This window comes from Saimiri boliviensis, chromosome 8, assembly GCF_048565385.1.
Source record: "Saimiri boliviensis isolate mSaiBol1 chromosome 8, mSaiBol1.pri, whole genome shotgun sequence".
Lineage (NCBI taxonomy): Eukaryota > Metazoa > Chordata > Mammalia > Primates > Cebidae > Saimiri > Saimiri boliviensis.
In genome coordinates this window covers 12,687,044-12,706,515 of record NC_133456.1, presented here as the reverse complement: position 1 = coordinate 12,706,515, position 19,472 = coordinate 12,687,044, and the positions used below count along the sequence as shown (strand labels likewise).

Here is a 19,472-nt window from a genome sequence, read left to right as displayed (position 1 = left end):
CTGCTGGCTTACTGGGCTCTTGGAGAGGAATGTGAAGAAACCAAGGGGTCACTTTTTCACCTAGATTAACTTAGAATAGTTGGGCCGGGCGCGGTGGCTCAAGCCTGTAATCCCAGCACTTTGGGAGGCCGAGGCGGGTGGATCACGAGGTCAAGAGATCGAGACCATCCTGGTCAACATGGTGAAACCCCGTCTCTACTAAAAATACAAAAAATTAGCTGGGCATGGTGGTGCGTGCCTGTAATCCCAGCTACTCAGGAGGCTGAGGCAGGAGAATTGCCTGAACCCAGGAGGCGGAGGTTGCGGTGAGCCGAGATCGCGCCATTGCACTCCAGCCTGGGTAACAAGAGCGAAACTCCGTCTCAAAAAAAAAAAAAAAAAAAAATAGTATGTTTACCCGTTGTAGACCTGTCTACTTGCTCACATGCAGATTTCAGAGGACCTCAATGCCTTTTCTCACAAAATCATTGATTTTTTTTTTTTTTTTGGTTTCTCTGAGACGGAGTCTTGCTCTGTCACCCAGGCTAGAGTGCAGTGGCCTGATTTTGTCCCACTGCAACCTCCACCTCCTAGATTCAAGTGATTATCCTGCCTCCGCCTCCTGTGTAGCTGGGATTACAGGTCCCCACCACCACACCTAATTTCTTTTTTTGAGATGCTCTCTCTCTGCCAGGCTGGAGTGCAGTGAAGTGATCTCTGCTCACTGCAACCTCTGCCTCCCGGGTTCAGGTGATTCCACTGCCTCAGCCTCCTGAGTAGCTGGACTATAGGAACATGTCACCATGCCCGGCTAATTTTTATTTTTATTAGGGATAGGGTTTTACTGTGTTGCCACCTGCCTCAGCCTCCCAAAGTGATTATAGGCGAGAGCCACCACGCCTGGCTGAGAGATATTTAAGTTAGGGAACATATATGTGTCTTGACCTGGTCCTATATGGCCAAGCTATGGCCTAGTAGGATGCCCTGTTGATGCCAGTACCAGGGATTGTTCTTTGACCCCTTGGGAGCCAGAGGGGTAAAAGCAGCTCAGTGTGAGACAAACCCCAGGAACCACAGCTGGTCAAAGCTGTTTTGTGAGCAGCCTTAGGAGGAACTTTTTGAACCTGGTATTACCCCCTTTCAGGTCCACGGAGCACATTTATTTCAGGGCCTGAGGTTCCCACTGAAAATCAGAGTGCTGTGTTTACGTACATCTGTGGTAGTGACAGCTACAGAGCCCCACCTGTCTGTTGACCTCAAAGATCAGGCATCACCTTTTTTTTCTAAAGTTTTATTGAAAAAAACTGAGGCAATGTGCTGGATCCCTTTTCAGAAAAGGCGCTTCTCATACCTGCAGGCAGAAGGACCACCTGTGAGGTGAAGGCAGGAGGAAGGAGGCATGAGGCATGGCAGAGGGCCCACCAGGGACAGGGTGACTTACGAATGGAGGCTATGGACGCCACCCTCCACCTGGGCTGAGGACGTTCTCTTCTCAAACTTAAGCTCTCCAGAGTACATCATGGCTCTGAAGAGGGGCAGAAGTCAAATGTGGGTAGCTGGCCCTGAACCAGCCCCTCTACCCATGTCCCAGCTTCCCAAGCTCACCGGACTTGGGTCAAGCTCTTGGCACCAATGTCCTGGCACGAGTGTTGGATGCCAGCAATCAGGTAAGGGACAAATTTGTGGATGGACCCTTTGTCCTGCACAGCACCAGACACCCCCTGGGCCACTTTGATTTTGTCAGCTTCACTGCAGGGAGAGGCAGAGACACAGGCAAGGTCACAGCAGAGATGAGACAGTGCAGGATTAGGTGGGGTAATAGGCCTGCTTGTCCCACCTGAAATATCTGTTCTGGCTGCTGAGGTGCTTGTCCATGGCATCGAGAGAACCCATACCGCGGTATTTCTTTAGCCGGATCCCATCGGAGAAGAAGTACTCACCAGGGGCCTCAGTGGTGGCAGCCAGGAGAGAGCCCATCATGACTGTGGAGAGATGGAGTGCTTGGGGCAGAGCTTAAGCAGCATGGGGGCAGGGGGAGTCCCACTGGCCTTCATGGGTACTGGGCCTCACCTGTGGAGGCCCCAAGGGCCAAGGCTTTGGCAATATGGCCCACATTTTGGATTCCTCCATCAGCAATGACTGGAACGCCAAAGCGCCGTGCATATTCTGACACCTTGTACACTGCTGTTGCTTGGGGCCGCCCACAGGCCAGCACTGTTGAGATGGAGGAACACATGGGTGGATAGGGTTAATGGGGACAGGCAGTGGACTCTGTGGCTACATTTAGGACCCAGGAGCTCTTGCCTACATCTGCATCAGGACTGCAGCTTGGCTGAGGAAGAGATGTGTCGGAATGGCTGCTGCCCCATCTGCCTTAAATAATACAAACAGCTGTGCTGACCTCCACTCACCCCCACATGTGCACGTGCATGTGCGCAGTGCCCAGGGCAGCCTCAGGCACATGCAGTCTTGGCAGCCGGGAAAGCCCCCGTCCAGCTGGTATCAGATGGGGCAGGAGTCACCGTGCAGTTAGTCCCCAGAGGCACTAAAGTCAGGCCCAGCCCTTCCTCCCTGAATGGTGGGCAGTTCAGGCAAGATAAGGGCAGTGGTTGTGTGGGGCAGCAGGCTCCAGAGTTGGTCCTTGAGCCATGCCTACTGCAGAAGATGTGGGCAGGGAAGGGCCTACTAGGGAAGGAGGTCCTGCCCTATCAGCACCCCAGGAGGAAGAGGAGCTATGTTCATTAGCAGCCCCCAAACCACGGTCTGTATATCAGTTGGCCCTGCCCACCCATCAGCACCACAAACCCCGGGAGCTACAGCTACAGTCAACCAAGCAGCCGGGCAGTGGGCAGCTGGGCCGGGCCAGTGGGCCGGGCTAGACTTACTATAGCAACCCGTGACAGTAGAAGGGCATTTGGGGCTGTGGGACTTTATGTCTGGAGGGATCTTGGGAGCCACTAAATAAAACAAACAGACCAGAGTTTAGAGAAGGCACAGAGCAGGAGCAAGGAGGCCAGGCTAGGCAGGGGAGTGGCAGGTGAGGGATGACAAGACTTTGTCTTGCTTCCAGCCATGTCACCCATCCAAGAGGCCAATTTGGCCCCAGGGTTGCCCCTACTAGAGGACTCTATTGTTCCCGTAAGAGTGCTTGGCTCCAAGGTATGTGGGGCCTGAAACTGGGGTCTCTGTGGGCCCTGTCAAAGCATATTCTTACCTTCTTGGGTAATGCAGATGGAGCCACTTCCCATGCCCACCCGCAGGGCATCCACACCTGCATCAATGAGGTTCTTGGCCTGAGCAGCAGTGACCACTAAGGTGAAGGAAATGCTCACATGAAGGTTACAGTGGGAGCCCAGCTTACCCACTCCCACCACACATCCTTCAGGGCACAATCTTGCCTTACCGTTGCCTCCAATGACCTGGAGATTGGGGTATTTCTCTTTGATGTACTTGATCATATTGATCTGGAAGATGGAATTTCCCTGGGAAGAGTCCTGAGACGGGAAGTTAAGTTTCAGACTGTGATGTGACAGCTCCCCCTACTGCCCCAACCCGCCTGTGTAGCAGCTCACCAAAACCACTACATCCACACCAGCCTGGGCGAGCAAGTCCAGCCTATACTTGTCATCTTCATGAGTGCCAATGGCTGCTCCACACAGTAGCTGTTTCTTGGCATCTTTGGAGGCCAGTGGGTAGTCCCGATTCTTCTTCAGGTCTGTCCGGGCAATGATGGCCACAAGCTCATCATCTTCATTTACAATGGGCAGCTTGCCTGTGGTCAGGGCAGGACATGAATCAGGAGCCTGAGTATTAGTTTCAGGCCCCTTCCCAGCTCTAGGACTTACCTTTTTTGCTGCGCTGCAGAATTTCGTTTGCTTCCTTCAGTGTGATGCCTGCAGGGGCTACCACCAAGTCTTCCCTCTTTGTCATGATCTACATGGAAGGTGAGATATGAGGAAGGGCCAGACTATGGGCAGTCACCTTTTTTTTTGGTCTCCCGAGTAGCTGGGATTACAGGGGCCTGCCACCATGCCCAACTAATTTTTCGTATTTTTAGTAGAGATGGGGTTTCACCATGTTGGCCAGACTGGTCTCAAACTCCTAACCTCAAGATTCGCTCACCTCAGCCTCCCAAAGTTTGGGATTACAGGCGTGAGTCACCGTGTGCAGCCTATGGCCAGTCACCTCTACATACCCTGCCTAATTCAGGGGTGAGGTTCTACGGACCACCACCTTCATTCGCCCGCACCCAAACCACCCTTCCTAAGGGGATTCCAGTAGTTCCTAAGCAGTCTAGTATTGAATGAGGGGTGAGTAGAAAGGACAACACAGCACAGCGAGCAGCCCCTTACGTTATGGAATAAGAAGGACCACACAGGAACAATGGCAAGAAAATGTGGGCTGACCTCAAGCCCTGCCTTAGGGGTTTCAAAGAACACATTAATACTAGCAAGCATTTGGGCAGTTTCAAAGCGTTCACAATGAAGGAGTCAGAAACATGGCTCGACTCTCATCTTTCCCAGATAGGAATGGCTATCAGAGATGTCATACAGGCAACAGAAGCCTCTTTTCATCCTGGGCTTCCAGAACTTGGCTGTACTCTGCCAGTGGCACCCACCTCTTCCAAGAAACAGTCATGTTCCTCCTCTTTGAGAAAATCAATGTCCCTGGAGGAGATGATGCCCACCAAGCGGCTCCCCATCCGGCCTGTGTCTGTGATTGGGATACCGCAGAAACCATGCCGGGCCTTGGCCTCAAAAACATCCCGCACTCGATCCTTCGGGCTGAGCACTACAGGGTCTGTGATGAATCCCTGCTCGTATTTCTGGAAGGGGATGGTGAGAAAAGGCATTGCATCTTTGAACTACTTTCGTCAGGCTGTTGATCTGAAGCATGGGGTCTCTGCTTAATGATCTCTGTGGCAGTGCCACAGGACCAAATCACACCAACACATCTATGAGGAGACATGAGTGGGCTAGAGGCACTGTCTACCTGGTCTATTGCTGCTGCTTTAAGAAACAGAATCTCAGGCTCTTCTCAGTAATTGAATCCCATGGTGGGAAGAAAGGATACCAAATTAATAGAACAAACCCCTACTCCCACCCCACCTCAGTGCAATTCCCAGGAGTGCTTGCTAATGATCCTTGCCCTTCTGACCTTCACTTTTCGAACTTCATTGGCTTGGAATTCAGGTGTACAGTTGTGATGGATGAAGCCAATACCGCCTGTAAGCTACAGGATAAAAAGGGACTACTAAGTGACCAGAGGCAGGACTGAATGCCTTTGGGGAAAGGTGATGGCATCCTTGCTCCTACCCCAACACCCCATGGGGCTCACCGCCATTGCTATGGCCATCCCAGCCTCTGTGACTGTGTCCATGGGAGAGGAAACCAGTGGGGTCTTAAGAGTGATTTTCTTGGTCAGAGCAGAAGTCAGGTCCTGAGGAGATAAAGGTCAACCAGCGTGGGAAAGCATCGCTTACACCTCAAGGTGTTACTGGGTCCCCCACAAACAGGTACTTCTTTTTTTTTTTTTTTTTGAGACAGAGTGTCGCTCTTGTTACCCACGCTGGAGTGCAATGGCACGATCTCAGCTCACCGCAACCTCCGCCTCCTGGGTTCAAGCAATTCTCCTGCCTCAGCCTCCTGAGTAGCTGGGACTACAGGCACGCGCCACCATGCCCAGCTAATTTTTTGTATTTTTAGTAGAGACGGGGTTTCACCATGTTGACCAGGATGGTCTCGATCTCTCGACCTCGTGATCCACCCGCCTCGGCCTCCCAAAGTGCTGGGATTACAGGCTTGAGCCACCGCGCCCGGCACAAACAGGTACTTCTATGACCTACATGCTAACCAGTAACATGATCCCACAAAATTCACCCCCAAACCCAATCTGGTGAGGTAGCCAAGAACAGGTGACAGTAGCACCTTACCTCACCTTGATGTTCAGAACCCAATTCCTGATCATACTCACCACCTGGTCTGCAGTGAAGTCGATGTACCCAGGGAGAATGAGAAAGTCACTGCGAGGGAAGGGAGTGAATTGGGAGTAAAGTTCTCAGGCTTACGGCTGGATAAGACTCTATACTCCATCCCCACAACCCGTAAGGCATGTGAGCAGTGTGGCACTGACAGAGCCTGTGTGCCACAGGCACGGCACAGCACAAGGTGGAAATGGGGACAGGGGACCTTTTCTGCCACCGAGCTGTCATCAGTGCTCCTGGCACCCTGACAATTACATTTCTGGGGTATGGAGTCTCCAGCCTGAAATTCCAAGCACTATTGAGATGCTTCTCTGTACCCCAAGCCCCGCTCCAGATGTCTCAAAGTGAGACCCGAAGGTGGGCGGCCAATTTCCGGAACCTATCCCCCACGCCCGCGCCCAAGGTGGCTTCACAGAAGCCCCCATCTGGCCTTTTCGCCCAGTGTGCCGCCCCTCTCCTTGCCCAGTTGGGCCCCATAAGGCCCGCACTTGTAAGTGAGGCCGTCTCCGCAGTTGAAGAGCTGCTGTGCTGTGAGTCCGTCGTCTGGCACGTAGGACGTGCCCCCGCTAATCAGGTAGTCGGCCATGGCCAAAACAGGACACTGCCGCGTGTCTCCGAGGACCGCGCCGCAGAGACCTCTGCCGTCCAGGCCGCGCCAATATAAACCAGCCGATTTCGTCACTGCGCAGCGCCCGACGCTGACGTCAGGGCGTAGTGCGCGCGGGCGGAGCCGACCCGCCTCGCTGCGGCGGGGAAGAGGCTGGTGCTGGAGAAACGGCGCATGCGTACAGCACGAAATGGCCTGAGGGGTTGCGGTTTCACATCCCACCCCACTCCCCGCAGGACCCAGGCCCGTTCAATTAACAGGCAAGCCTTTGCTTCCACTGTCCCGCCAGGCTCCTCCCCAAAATAAAGAGGCGTTGTTCACTAGCATGTTGAAAAGACGTGCTTGTCATTCTTAATAAACAACTAGAGTAAGAATACATAAGAGAAACAGAGTGGTATCTTTATATGATACACAAGTGTATGTTACAAGAATTCCATCAGGCACAGGAGCCTCAGGTTTTAAGGCCTCAATGATAGGCCCAAAAAAAAAAAAAAAAAAAAAAAAAAAGGCATGGTAAAGTTTTTACTTTAACATCTAAAATGTCACTTGTCATAAAGGAGGGTGTAATAGAAATTGTCTTTAATAAATCATAATTAAAGTTCCCCTCATTTTTCTTCCATTAGGATGCTAAGTTTATGTCCGAGCATGAAGAAAGAAAAGAACATCGTTTCCCTGTGGTCAGCGAAGTCTGTCAGCCCAGTGGAAGCAGGCTGGGGAGATTTCCTGCAGGGTCCATCCATCATTAATTCCATCTCTCTTGAAGATGGAAAGGGGCCACATTTCTTCTAACAGTCCAAGCCCTTTCCCCAGGCCCCAGGCCAAAAAAGAGTCAGTCAGCAACTTTCTAGGACATATGACTCTCAAGGAAACCCAAAGCCCCCATTGGCTGAGGAGTCTGCCGCAGCAGGTTTATGAAGATGCAAAGGGGGCAAAGTTTTCTTTTACATTTTAAACAGAAGCAGCCTGGAAGGCTTCATAACTACACCAATAAAAAAAGAAAAAAGAAAAAACGGAGGCCTCTTCTTTAGTGTGAAAGTCTGTCTGGTTTTTCCTGGCTGGTTTCTCTTCCGCCATGACCAAGGCATCTCAGTGCATAGTGCTTGCATTGGCCACTGCGATGGCCTCCTGAATTTCTCTTATCACCAGGATCCGGGTCAGCATTTGTCCCATCTGCTCTCTGCTGATAGGCTGGACTGAGTACCAGATTGGGCTGTTGGGGGCCACCACTGGCTCAGGTGTCAGGTAAAAGGTGTCATTCCGGCCTTTCACACTCTGGGGGCTGAAGATAAGTGGATAAAAGTTGGGTACCATCAATACAACTTCAACCCTCCCACCTTTAACCTCCCAGAGAGATGCTGTCTGCGAACAGTAAGGCCCCAAGGTATTGTGGCACAGCTACTTAATTGCATGCAGCCACGACACACTACATCCTGGTCCTACTTTGGGACAACTGCAAATGCCCAAAATGCTGGGTTGCTTCCCCTCTGCCCACCCCCACCCCCACATGCTGGCTGGGATCCATCACTGACTGCACCAGCCTAGGGCTCCCATGGACTCATATGAGTCCATCCTTATCCTTCTTGAAGTCAACTTCACTGCCCAGAAGGTCTATCTCCAAGTCTTTGCACATGTTGTGTTTATTTATTTTTTTTTGAGACGGAATCTTGCTCTGTCACCCAGGCTGGAGTGCAGTGGCATGATCTCAGTTCACCACACCCAGGCTGGAGTGTAGTGGCACAATCTCGGCTCACTGCAACTTCCGCCTCCCAGGTGGCATAAGCTACTGCAGCAGCCAGTCCCGTGTTGTGTTTTCTACCCAATGGCCATGACGCTGGGGCCCTTGACTTGGGTTCACTTCCCTTTCCCCAACTGTGCTGTACCTCTATTAACGTAGAGCACTGCACCCTGGGCCAGGTGAAGTGGCTCATACCTATAATCCCAGCACTTTGGGAGGCCAAAGTGGGCAGATCACCTGAGGTCAGGAATTTGAGACCAGCCTGACCAACATGGAGAAAATCTGTCTCTACTAAAAATACAAAAATTAGCCGGGTGTGGTGGTGCATGACTGTAATCCCAGCTACTCAGGAGGCTGAGGCGGGAGAATCGCTTGAACCCAGGAGGCAGAGGTTCCAGTGAGCCAAGATCATGCCATTGCACTCCAGCCTGGGTTTAAAAAAAAAAAAAAAAAAAAAAAAAAAGCCGGGCGCGGTGGCTCAAGCCTGTAATCCCAGCACTTTGGGAGGCCGAGGCGGGTGGATCACGAGGTCAAGAGATCGAGACCATCCTGGTCAACATGGTGAAACCCCGTCTCTACTAAAAATACAAAAATTAGCTGGGCATGGTGGCGCATGCCTGTAGTCCCAGCTACTAGGGAGGCTGAGGCAGGAGAATTGCTTGAACCCAGGAGGCGGAGGTTGCGGTGAGCCGAGATCGTGCCATTGCACTCCAGCCTGGGTAACAAGAGCAAAACCCCGTCTCAAAAAAAAAAAAAAAAAAAGTACTTGGCACCCTGTATCCTTTAACAGTAGTTATTCATCCATCCACTTAAGATTTGTTTAAAGGTTACTGGTGCCAGGTCAGCACTAGATGCTGATAGTTTTAAAAAAAAAAAAAAAAAAAAAAAAAAAGGCTGGGCATGGTGGCTCATGCCTATAACCCCAGCATTTTGGGAGGCTGAGGCAGGAGAATCACAAGGTCAAAAGATAGAGACCATCCTGGCCAACAGGTGAAATCCCATCTCTACTAAAAAAAATACAAAAATAGCCGGGTGTGGTGGCGTATGCTTGTAGTCCCAGCTACTCAGGAGGCTGAGGCGGAAGAATCGCTTGAACCCGGGAGGTGGAACTTCAGTGCGCCACTGCGCTCCAGCCTGGTAACAGAGCGAGATTCCCTCTCAAAAAAAAAAAAAAAAAAAAAAAAAAAAAAAAAAAAAGCAGGAACAGTATTTCCTATCTCATGGGGCTTACAGATAGAAGGGGACATAGGTAGCAAAGTCACACAAATACAAAATAATAAACAGGAAATAGCCACAGGAAAGAGGTGGAGAATCTAGAAACATTCTGATAAGCTGTGTTTTAAGTTGAGAAGAGGAATAATATAATGCCCTTGAGCAGAGAGGAGCTGGTGTGGCTAGGGAATTAAGAGCTCCACAGACATGAGGTTAGCAAGGGGAAGTGCGTGAAAAGCCTTGACTGCCATAAAAGGATTATTATGTAATGAGAAACTACTGAATGGGCAAAAGGGAGAAAAAGCTGAGAGGAGTCCCACCTAGATTAATGGTGGCAGTGACAAAAAGTCAAGGTCAGGAAGCAGGGCCATGCTCAATGTGTGATGAAGGTAGATTCTCTGTACCTCCACACCCTTTTCATGAAAGGTGACTGTAGGGACCCAGGACCTGTTTTTCTATCAGTGCTAGGCAAATCACACACCTTTGGGAAGCCAGAGCAAGGCTGCTTCTAAATTTAGCTTTTTGGCAGTGTTTTTACTTGGTTTGGGACTTTTCCTTGTGATATCACACAAGTGAGCATGCACATGCACACACACACACACATGCATATGGATAGCACTTGATATCCTCACCATTTGAAGAGGTAGAAATCGTAGAGCTTGATGGGACATCTCAATGGATTCTCTGGATTTTCCGTCTGTTCTGCATACATGTCATCTGTAACTATAAAACACACATCCCCCCACCACAGACCTGACATTAGACTGCCTTACCTCAGGCCCTGATCAGGAACCTTAGGCTTTCAGCCAGTCCAACTAGGAAATACAGGGTGAGGGAGGAAGGTATGACGCATGGGCAGTGACTACTAAAGGAAAAGGCAACTAGGCTTTCTCTGCTTCTAGGAGGAAAGTGTGGAGTTCTTGGCTGGGGAGAAGGGAGTGGAGAATTTTATCCAGCAAATCCCAACCTTCACACTTATCACTAGCCCCACAGGTACAAAGGCAGGACAGAGAATGTCAAGCAGCACCTGTTTTTGTCATCCCTGCCTCCTTTCCCTACCTTTCTGGCCGGTCTGGTGTATTCCAAGGGCCTTCAAGTACCGGATACTCGTGCTTTTATCCTTGGGATTAGAGGGGTTTTTCTTTGTCTGTCGCAAAACCTTGGAGAAGGCCAGCTTCATGTGCTGGTCAACTGTCTTCAACAGGAAGTACCTGGATCACAAGTAAAAGCAAGGCAGAGGGAGGGGGTGCCAGGAGGATACCATGACTTACTCTCTGCCCACTGGTGCCTCAGAGCAGCCACTGCCCACACTCCCAGGATCTGCGCAGGTCCATATCCAAGCACAGTATCCAGTGCAGGAGCCACATCAAGATGGGTGGTAGGGGTCTGGCAAGGCTGTTTGCCTCACTGGTTACCAAACAAAATGCAGCCAAGTGGGGCTAGGGCTTTCAGTAGCTCAAAGTTTCTCAAGTATATGTCAGAGGAATTCAGAAGTCCTCTTGGATAGTTTCCACACTCTTCACTGGACAGATGCCAGCAGTGGAGCCTCTAGAACACTTACTTGGTATTAAAGAACATGAGGGTGGTCAGCAAGGTAGAGGGGGAGTGAGCCCCAAGCTGCTTGCACTCCCACAGCATCTCCTCAGTCACGTGGCTGGGCAGGACATAGCCTAGGAGGAACAGAGTACTGCTACAACAAGAGGATGGCAGGTAGTCTCTCAAAGGCACAATATGGAAGGTGTGAAACACAAAGACCACACAGGAGTATAAGTTTCTTCTTTTTTTTTTTTGAGACGGAGTTTCGCTCTTGTTACCCAGGCTGGAGTGCAATGGCGCGATCTTGGCTCACCGCAACCTCCGCCTCCTGGGCTCAGGCAATTCTCCTGCCTCAGCCTCCTGAGTAGCTGGGATTACAGGCACGTGCCACCATGCCCAGCTAATTTTTTGTATCTTTAGTAGAGACGGGGTTTCACCATGTTGACCAGGATGGTCTCGATCTCTCGACCTCGTGATCCACCCGCCTCAGCCTCCCAAGGTGCTGGGATTACAAGGAGTATAAGTTTCATTCATCAGGGGAGTCTCCCAAAGTATGGCAAAAACCATCTGGAAATCTTGTTAAAACAGATGGCTGGGTCTCAACTTCTTTCTGAGGTAGAACCTGATAACGAGCATTTCTAACACCACACTTGAGAACCACAGCCTTACATGGTTGCTGTTAACCCTCCAATCCAAGGCTAACATGAGGCAAAAGACTGCCCTCAGTGACAGTGAAGTACCGAAAACTATAAACCAGACTCTGCATATATGCATATTTCTCTGAGAGTATACAGAGTTTTCCTTATTTTCTTTTTTTTTGAGGTGGAGTTTTGCTCGTTACCCAGGCTGGAGTGCAATGGCACAATCTCGGCTCACCGCAACCTCCGCCTCCTGGGTTCAGGCAATTCTCCTGCCTCAGCCTCCTGAGTAGCTGGGATTACAGGCACGCACCACCATGCCCAGCTAATTTTTTGTATTTTTAGTAGAGACGGGGTTTCACCATGTTGACCAGGATGGTCTCGATCTCTTGACCTCGTGATCCACCCGCCTTGGCCTCCTAAAGTGCTGGGATTACAGGCTTGAGCCACCGCGCCTGGCCTCCTTATTTTCAAAGTTGGTCCAGGGCCCAAAGAACTGGAATGCACACCCGTGTGCCCTCACCAAGTCTTCTCTCATTTCAACCATCTCTAAAAAGCAAGGCCATTGTCACTCCTTCTCTAGATAAAGACGAAACTGATACTCTGGGGGATTTTCTTTTTTCATTTTTTGTTAAGATGCAGGCTCTCTTCTATAATATTTATCTTTTCTTAAAAAAGGAAGGCTAGGCATGGTGGCTCACACCTGTAATCCCAGAACTTTGGGAGGCTGAGGTGGGAGAATTACTGGAGCCCAAGAGTTGAACACCAGCCTGGGCTACATAGTGAGACCTCATCTCCACTAAAAATCAAAAAAATTAGTTGAGTGTGATGGTGCACACTTACGATCCCAGCTACTAGGGAGGCTGAGGTGGGAGAATTCCTTGAGCCTGGGAAGTCAAGACTATAGTGAGCCATGACCACAACACTGTACTTAAGCCTAGGTGACAGAGTGAGATCCTGTCTCAAAAAAAAAGGAAAAAGAGATGGAGTTTGATGGGGTTTCATTCTGTTGTCCAAGCTAGAGTACAGTGACACATTCATGGATAACTGCAGCAGCCTTGAGCTCTTGGGCTCAAAGAATCCTTCTGCCAGACTGCTGAGCAGTTAGAAATACAGGTGTGAACCAACACACCAAGGAAATATGCCAGTATTTGAACTGTTACAAGTTCTCCTCACAAAGCTGGTATTACTCTAAGATCCCGGTTCATAAGTGAACCCAGAGCTAGGCATGGGCAAAGGTCAGTAATTTAAACAAGAACCCCTGGTCAGCAAGGTCTGCACCAAAGAAATATGACATTTGATATAACCACTAAGGCCCTTTCATGTGCTGAAGTCAGTCAATATGCAGGTATTTGGGCAGTTGGGGGCATGATAAGATAGCAGCAGGCAACAGTATTCTCCTACAGGGTTTCAGGATTCTCCAAGCAAGCAGAGTGTGTGACACTTCCTGGAAGCAGAAAAAGGAACATTCTGCCCAATACACTCCTCTTCTGTGTTGCTCTTGCCAGAATAAAGCTTGCTCTCTATTGTAGTACACTTCCATCTATTTAAGGCAGTCCTGACTCTATCTGTGTCTACCTTTTGACTATTTTGTGACCCAGCGGCAATGAGAAAAGCTTTTCTGCTCTTAGACGTATTGGAAGCCCCCAAGATGCAGGATGAGCCAAAAACAGCCCTCCTCTGGAAAGAAGGACTCAAGGAATCCTCCCACCCTTAGCCTCCCTAGAAGCTGGGACCACAGTTGTATGCCATCACACTCAACTAATTTTTTTGATTTTTGTGGAGATGAGGTCTCACTATGTTGCCCAGGCTAGTCTTCAACTCTTGGATTCGAGCAATTCTCCCACCTTGGCCTCCCAAAGTTTTGGGATTACAGGTGTGAGCCACCATGCCTGGGCTTCCTTTTCTTAATAATTGTTCTCCTAGGAACACTTATTGGCATACTTTGGTATGTTCCACTTCTCTGGGTTCGCTCTGCCACTTGCTCCCTCTGACGTCACTTCCCTAATTTTACTCTCTTCTCTACAATTTATAATCAACTTGGCTGGGTTTGGAGTCTAACATCTATAATCTCAGCACAATGGGAAGCCAAGGGAGGAGGATTGCTTGAACCCAGGAGTTCAAGACCAGCCTGGGCAACATAGGGAGACACGACTAATAAAAAAAATTAAAAAATAGAAAAAAAAAAAAAAGAGCTGAGTGCAGTGGCTCATGCCTGAGTCCCAGCCTGAGCCCCAGCCTGAGCCCCAGACTAAGCCCAATAGGGCGAGGCAGCAATGAACCATAAACCTACTGTTATACTCCATCCTGGGTGACAAAGCAAAACTGTAAGAAAAAGTAAAGTAAGTCGGGCACTTATGCCTACAATCCCAGCACTTGGGAGGCCGAGGCAGGCAGATCACGAGGCCAGGAGTTCAGCCTGACCAACATGATGAAACCCTGTCTCTACTAAAAACACCAAAATTAACCGGGTATGGTGGCACACGCCTATAGTCCCAGCTACTCGGGAGGCTGAGGCAGGAGAATCATTTGAACCAGGAGGCAGAGGTTGCAGTGAGCCAAGATTGCACCACTGCACTCCAGCCTGGGTGACAGAGCAAGACTCTGTCTCAAGAAAAAGAAAGAAAAAGAAAAACAGCCGGGGCATGGTGGCTCATGGCTGTAACCTTGACAGGCCGAGGGAGTTGGATCACTGGAACCCAGGAGTTTGAGACCAGCCTGGGCAACATGGCAAAATCCCATTTCTACAAAAAAAAAAAAAAAAAAAAAAAAAAAAAAAAAATTGTCAGATGTGGTGGTATGCCCCTGTAGTCCCAGCTACTTGGGAAGCTGAGAGGTGGAAGGATTGCTTTGGCCCAGGAAACAGAGATTACAGTTAGGCAAGATCAAGCCACTGAACTCCAGCCTGGGAAACAGAGCAAAACCCTGTGTCAAAATAAAAAAATAAAATAAAACGAACTCTATTGACTGAGGGCCAGGGTTCCTAGCATGTGAGTAAGGAGCTATAGAAGAAAAAAAAAAAAACCTAAGGCAGTAGCCTTACAGTTCTAAATCTGAATTACAGGACCAAAAAGATGTATTTTATATTTAAAAACAATTTCTAGGACTGGCGCAGTGGCTCAAACCTGTAATCCCAGCACTTTGGGAGGCAGAGGCGGGTGGATCACAAGGTCAAGAGATCGAGACCATCCTGGTCAACATGGTGAAACCCCGTCTCTACTAAAAATACAAAAAATTAGCTGGGCATGGTGGCGCGTGCCTGTAATCCCAGCTACTCAGGAAGCTGAGGCAGGAGAATTGCCTGAACCCAGGAGGCGGAGGTTGCAGTGAGCCAAGATCACGCCATTGCACTCCAGCCTGGGTAACAAGAGCGAAACTCCATCTCAAAAAAAAAAAAAAAAAAAAAAAAAAAGATTTCTAGTTCTGCCCACAAAAGATGCTAGAAACCAAGACCAATCTAGGTATAATAAGTACCCCTAGCATACAGAGTAAGGTACTGAAATACCATTTCCCAGTAAAATGAACCAGGCTTGGGCTGGGCACAGTGGCTCATGCCTGTAATCCGAGCACTTTGCGACGCCAAGATTGGTGGCTCACCTGAGGTAGGGAGTTTGAGACCAGCCTGACCAACATGGAGAATTCCGGTCTCTACTAAAAACACAGAATTAGCTGGGCATAGTGGTGCATGCCTGTAATCCCAGCTACTTGGGAGGCTGAGGCAGAAGATTTGCTTAAATCCAGGAGGCGGAGGTTGTGGTGAGCAGAGATCGTACCATTGCACTCTAGACTGGGCAACAAGAGCAAAACTCCGTCTCAAAAAAATTAAAAAGAACCAGGCTCCAGAACTTAAGGATTCTACAGCAGGACAAGAAATGTCCAAGATGGGATAAACATTCTGTCAAATCAGGTATCAAGAAAGAATATTAGGGTCATGTCAAAATGACTTAGGAGTCAATTTAAAGAAGCTCCTAATGGCCAATGATGGGACATTTGTGCATTAGTAATGATTGCAATGAGCTGAATCTCATTAAATATGTTTAAATCTGTAAGTTCACAATGAGTTTTTTTGTTTTTTTGAGATGGAGTCTCGCTCTGTAGCCCACGCTGGAGTGCTGTGGCACAATCTTGGCTCACTGCAACCTTCGCCTTCCAGGTCCCAGTTCAAGCAATTCTCCTGCCTCAGCCTCAAGAGAAGCTGGAATTATAGGCATGTGTCACCATACCCAGCTAATTTTTGTATTTTTAGTAGAGATGAGGTTTCAACATGTTGGCCAGGCTGGTCTTCAACTCCTGACCTTGTGATCCGCCTGCCTTGGCCTCCCAAAGTGTTGGGATTTACAGGTGTGAGCCACCGTGCCCGGCCCACAATGACTTTTAAAATAAAACAAGAAAACCTTAATTGGACATCACTGAGAGAAGCTGGTGAACTAACTCATTTTTGTAAAAACTGGTAAGGAAAGGAAAACAAAACCAAAAACAAACCAAGCCTCTTCTATACAATCTATACGATTATGAATATTATGAATCCAAAGAGTTAAAGACAGAAAGTTAGGGCCAGGCATGGTAGCTCATGCCTTTAATCCCCGTACTCTGAGAGGCCAAAGTGCATGGATTGCCTAAGCTCAGGAGTTTGAGACCAGCCTAGACAACATGGCAAAACCCCTATCTATAAAAAAATACAAAAATCAGCCAGGCATGGTGGGATGCACCTATAGTCCCCAGCTACTTGGAGGGCTGTGGTGGGAGGATCGCTTGATCCCAGAAGGTTGGGGCTGCAGCGAGCTGTGCTCACATCACCACAATCCAGCTTGGGTGATAAAGCGAGATGCCGTCTCTTAGAAAGGGCAACTATGAAATAATCTTACCAAAAAGAAAACCAAAAAACCAGAATCAATCTGTATATTCAACTACCTATCAACCATAAATACATAAGGAAAAAAGAGTATGTTAAACTACACTGGGTGCAATCAGCAAAAATAAGACTCTGACAATTTCAAAGGCTAGTTTCTTCCATGAATATATTTTAAGACAAAAAGGAGGAGGAAATTAGGATTAACAGTAAATATTAAGGCTGGGAGTAGTGGCTCATACCTGCAATTCCAGCACTTTGGGAGGCTGAGGCAGGCAGATTGCCTGAGCTCAGGAGTTGTCGACTAGCCTGGGCAACATGGTAAAAAGCTGTCTCTATTGAAATACAAAAAACTGGCAGGGTGCAGTGGCTCATGCCTCTAATCCCAACACTTCGGGAGGCCTTGGCAGGCGGATGACCTGAGGTCAGGAGTTTGAGACCAACCTGGCCAACATGGTGAAACCCCATCTCTACTAAAAGAACATAAAAATTAGCCGGGCACGGCAGCATGCACTTATAGTCCCAGCTACTTAGGAGGCTGAGGTCGGAGAATTGCTTGAACCCGGGAGCTGGAGGATGCAGTGAGCCAAGATCACGCCACTGCACTCCAGCCTGGGTGAGAGGGCAAGACTCCATCTCAAAACAAACAAAAAGCAAATATTAAGAAGACATAGCTGGGCAGGGCACAGTGGCTTACACCTGTAATCCCAGCACTTTGGGAGGCCAAGGCGGGGGGTGGAGGGGGATGACCTGAGGGCAGTAGTTCGAGACCAGCCTGGCCAACATGGTAAAAGCCCTGTCTCTACTAAAAATACAAAAATTAACTGGGCATGGTGGTACCCACCTGTAGTCTCAGCTACTCAGGAGGCTGAGGCATGAGAATCACTTGAACCCAGGAGGCAGAGGTTAGAGTGAGTGGAGATCTTGCCACATCACTCTGATTTGGGCAACAGAGAGAGACTTTGTCTCAAAAACAAAACGAAACAAAAGATATAGCCAATTTCAGTATGTAGACTTTTAAAAATTTTTATTCAGATAAATCAAAATAATGAAATTTATGATACTATTAGAAATTTTGATAAAGGGTAGACTTTTAATGACACATATATACTTTTTTATTTATTTTATTTTGAGAGAAGGTCTCATACTGTTGCCCGGGCTGGAGTGCAATGGCAAGATCTCCGCTAACTGCAACCTCCGCCTCCCAAGTTTAAGGGCCCACCACCATGCCTGGCTAATATTTTTTTTTTTAATTTTTAGTAGACAGGGTTTCACCATGTTGGCCAGGCTGGTCTCAAACCCCTGACCTCATGATCCACCCGCCTCATCCTCCCAAAGTGCTGGGATTACAGGTGTGAGCCACCATGCCCAGCTGTTTATTATTTTTTAAAGTATGAGCCAGGCGTGGTGGCTCATGCTCATGCCTGTAATCCCAACACTTTGGGAGGCTGAGGTGGGCGAATCACCTGAGGTAAGGAGTTTGAGACCAGGTGGCCAACATGGTAAAACCCTGTCTCTACTAAAAATACAAAAATTAGCCAGGTGTTGTGGATCATGCTTGTAATCCCAGCTACTCAAGAGGCTGAGGCAGGAGAATGGCTTGAATCTGGGAGGTAGGCCAAGATTGTATCACTGCACTCCAGCCCAGGTGACAAAGTGAGACTCTGTCTCAAAATAAAATAAAAATTAAAAATAAAAAAGTATGGCAGAGCGCGGTGGCTAACACCTGTAATCCTGGCACTTTAGGAGGCCGAGGCAGGCAGATTGCTTGAGGTCAGGAGTTCGAGACCAGCCTGGCCAACATGGTGAAACCTGGTCTCTAAAAACAAAAAATAAATACAATTAAAAAAAAAAAATGTATAATAGTCTGGGCCCAGTGGCTCATGCCTGTAAACCCAGCACTTTGGGAGGCTGAGACAGGCCAATCACTTGAGGCCAGAAGATCGAGACCAGCCTGGCCAACATGGTAAAACCACATCTCAACTAAAAATACCAAAAATTAGCTGGGTGTGGTGGTGCACACCTGTGGTCCCAGCTACTAAAGAGGCAGAGGCACAAGAATCGTTTGAACCCAGGAGGCAGAGGTTGCAGTGAGCTGAGATTATTCCACTGCACTCCAGTCTAGGTGACAGAGTGAGACTGCCTCAAAAAAAAAAAAAAAAAGTTATGACAATGGAATTGAGAGAGAGAGAGATATATGTACGTGTATATGTATATGTATGCACGTATAAATATTGGGCCAGGCACTGTGGCTCGCGCTGTAATTCCAGCACTTTGGAAGGTCAAGGAGGGCAGATCACTTGAGGTCAAGAATTCGAGACCAGACTGGCCAACATGATGAAACCCCATTTCCACTGAAAACACCAAGATGAGCTGGGTGTAGTGGGAGATGCCTGTAATACCAGCTATTCAGAGGCTGAGGCAGGAGAATCATTTGGACCCAGGAGGTGGAGGCAGCAGTGAGCCAAGACTGCACCACTGCACTCCAACCTGGGTGATAGAGACTCCATATAAAAAAAAATTGTGGATAAAGTATCTAAAATTCACTTCCAATATAGAAGAGGGGAAACTGGTAGTGGTATACCTAAGGTTTACCATGAAAAAACAAACAAAAAAAGGAATTAAAAAACAGCAACAAAAAACATTTGCCATGGAAAATGGGTACATGGAGAAGTTCATGAATCTATTGTGTTTACTTTTATGTATATTTCAAACTTCCGTAATAACAGTCTAAAAAGTGAAATATGTATAACCATACTTGGCTTGAAAACTTCCAAATTATGTAGAGTGATGTAGTCAATCATGTCTGTTTCAATGATAGCCATCCCTTGTAACACTCTTTTTTTTTTCTTTTTTGAGACGGAGTTTCGCTCTTGTTACCCAGGCTGGAGTGCAATGGTGCGATCTCGGCTCACCGCAACCTCTGCCTCCCG

General features: G+C 48.5%; 2 protein-coding genes across 7 annotated transcripts in view; both read right to left on the bottom strand.

Moving 5' to 3' along the window:
• Positions 1–1,235: 1,235 nt before the first annotated feature.
• IMPDH2 (inosine monophosphate dehydrogenase 2) lies at positions 1,236–6,646 on the bottom strand. 2 transcript variants are annotated; one of them, XM_010347169.3, is made up of 15 exons: positions 6,451–6,646; positions 5,953–6,001; positions 5,317–5,418; positions 5,137–5,211; positions 4,598–4,804; positions 3,825–3,912; positions 3,552–3,751; positions 3,383–3,473; positions 3,194–3,289; positions 2,865–2,936; positions 2,050–2,193; positions 1,817–1,961; positions 1,585–1,728; positions 1,421–1,504; positions 1,236–1,330 (listed from the first exon to the last, which is right to left on the bottom strand). In XM_010347169.3, exons 1-15 carry the CDS (start codon positions 6,546–6,548, stop codon positions 1,309–1,311), a joined length of 1,617 nt encoding a protein of 538 aa, XP_010345471.1. In that variant the 5' UTR covers positions 6,549–6,646; the 3' UTR covers positions 1,236–1,308. The 2 variants fall into 2 exon arrangements, with proteins under 2 accessions (XP_010345471.1, XP_003936726.1); XM_003936677.4 differs by lacking the exon at positions 2,865–2,936.
• Positions 6,647–6,895: 249 nt separating this feature from the next.
• The window catches only part of QRICH1 (glutamine rich 1), a 68,057-nt gene continuing 55,480 nt past the window's right edge, over positions 6,896–19,472 (bottom strand). For all 5 annotated transcript variants that reach the window (XM_074403888.1, XM_039477698.2, XM_039477699.2 and 2 more), the window contains 4 exons: positions 11,078–11,186; positions 10,576–10,727; positions 10,149–10,239; positions 6,896–7,848 (listed from right to left, as the gene is read on the bottom strand). In XM_074403888.1, coding sequence (XP_074259989.1) covers positions 7,656–7,848; positions 10,149–10,239; positions 10,576–10,727; positions 11,078–11,186 — 545 coding nt within the window. In that variant the 3' untranslated portion in view covers positions 6,896–7,655. The remainder of the gene's footprint in view (positions 7,849–10,148; positions 10,240–10,575; positions 10,728–11,077; positions 11,187–19,472) is intronic.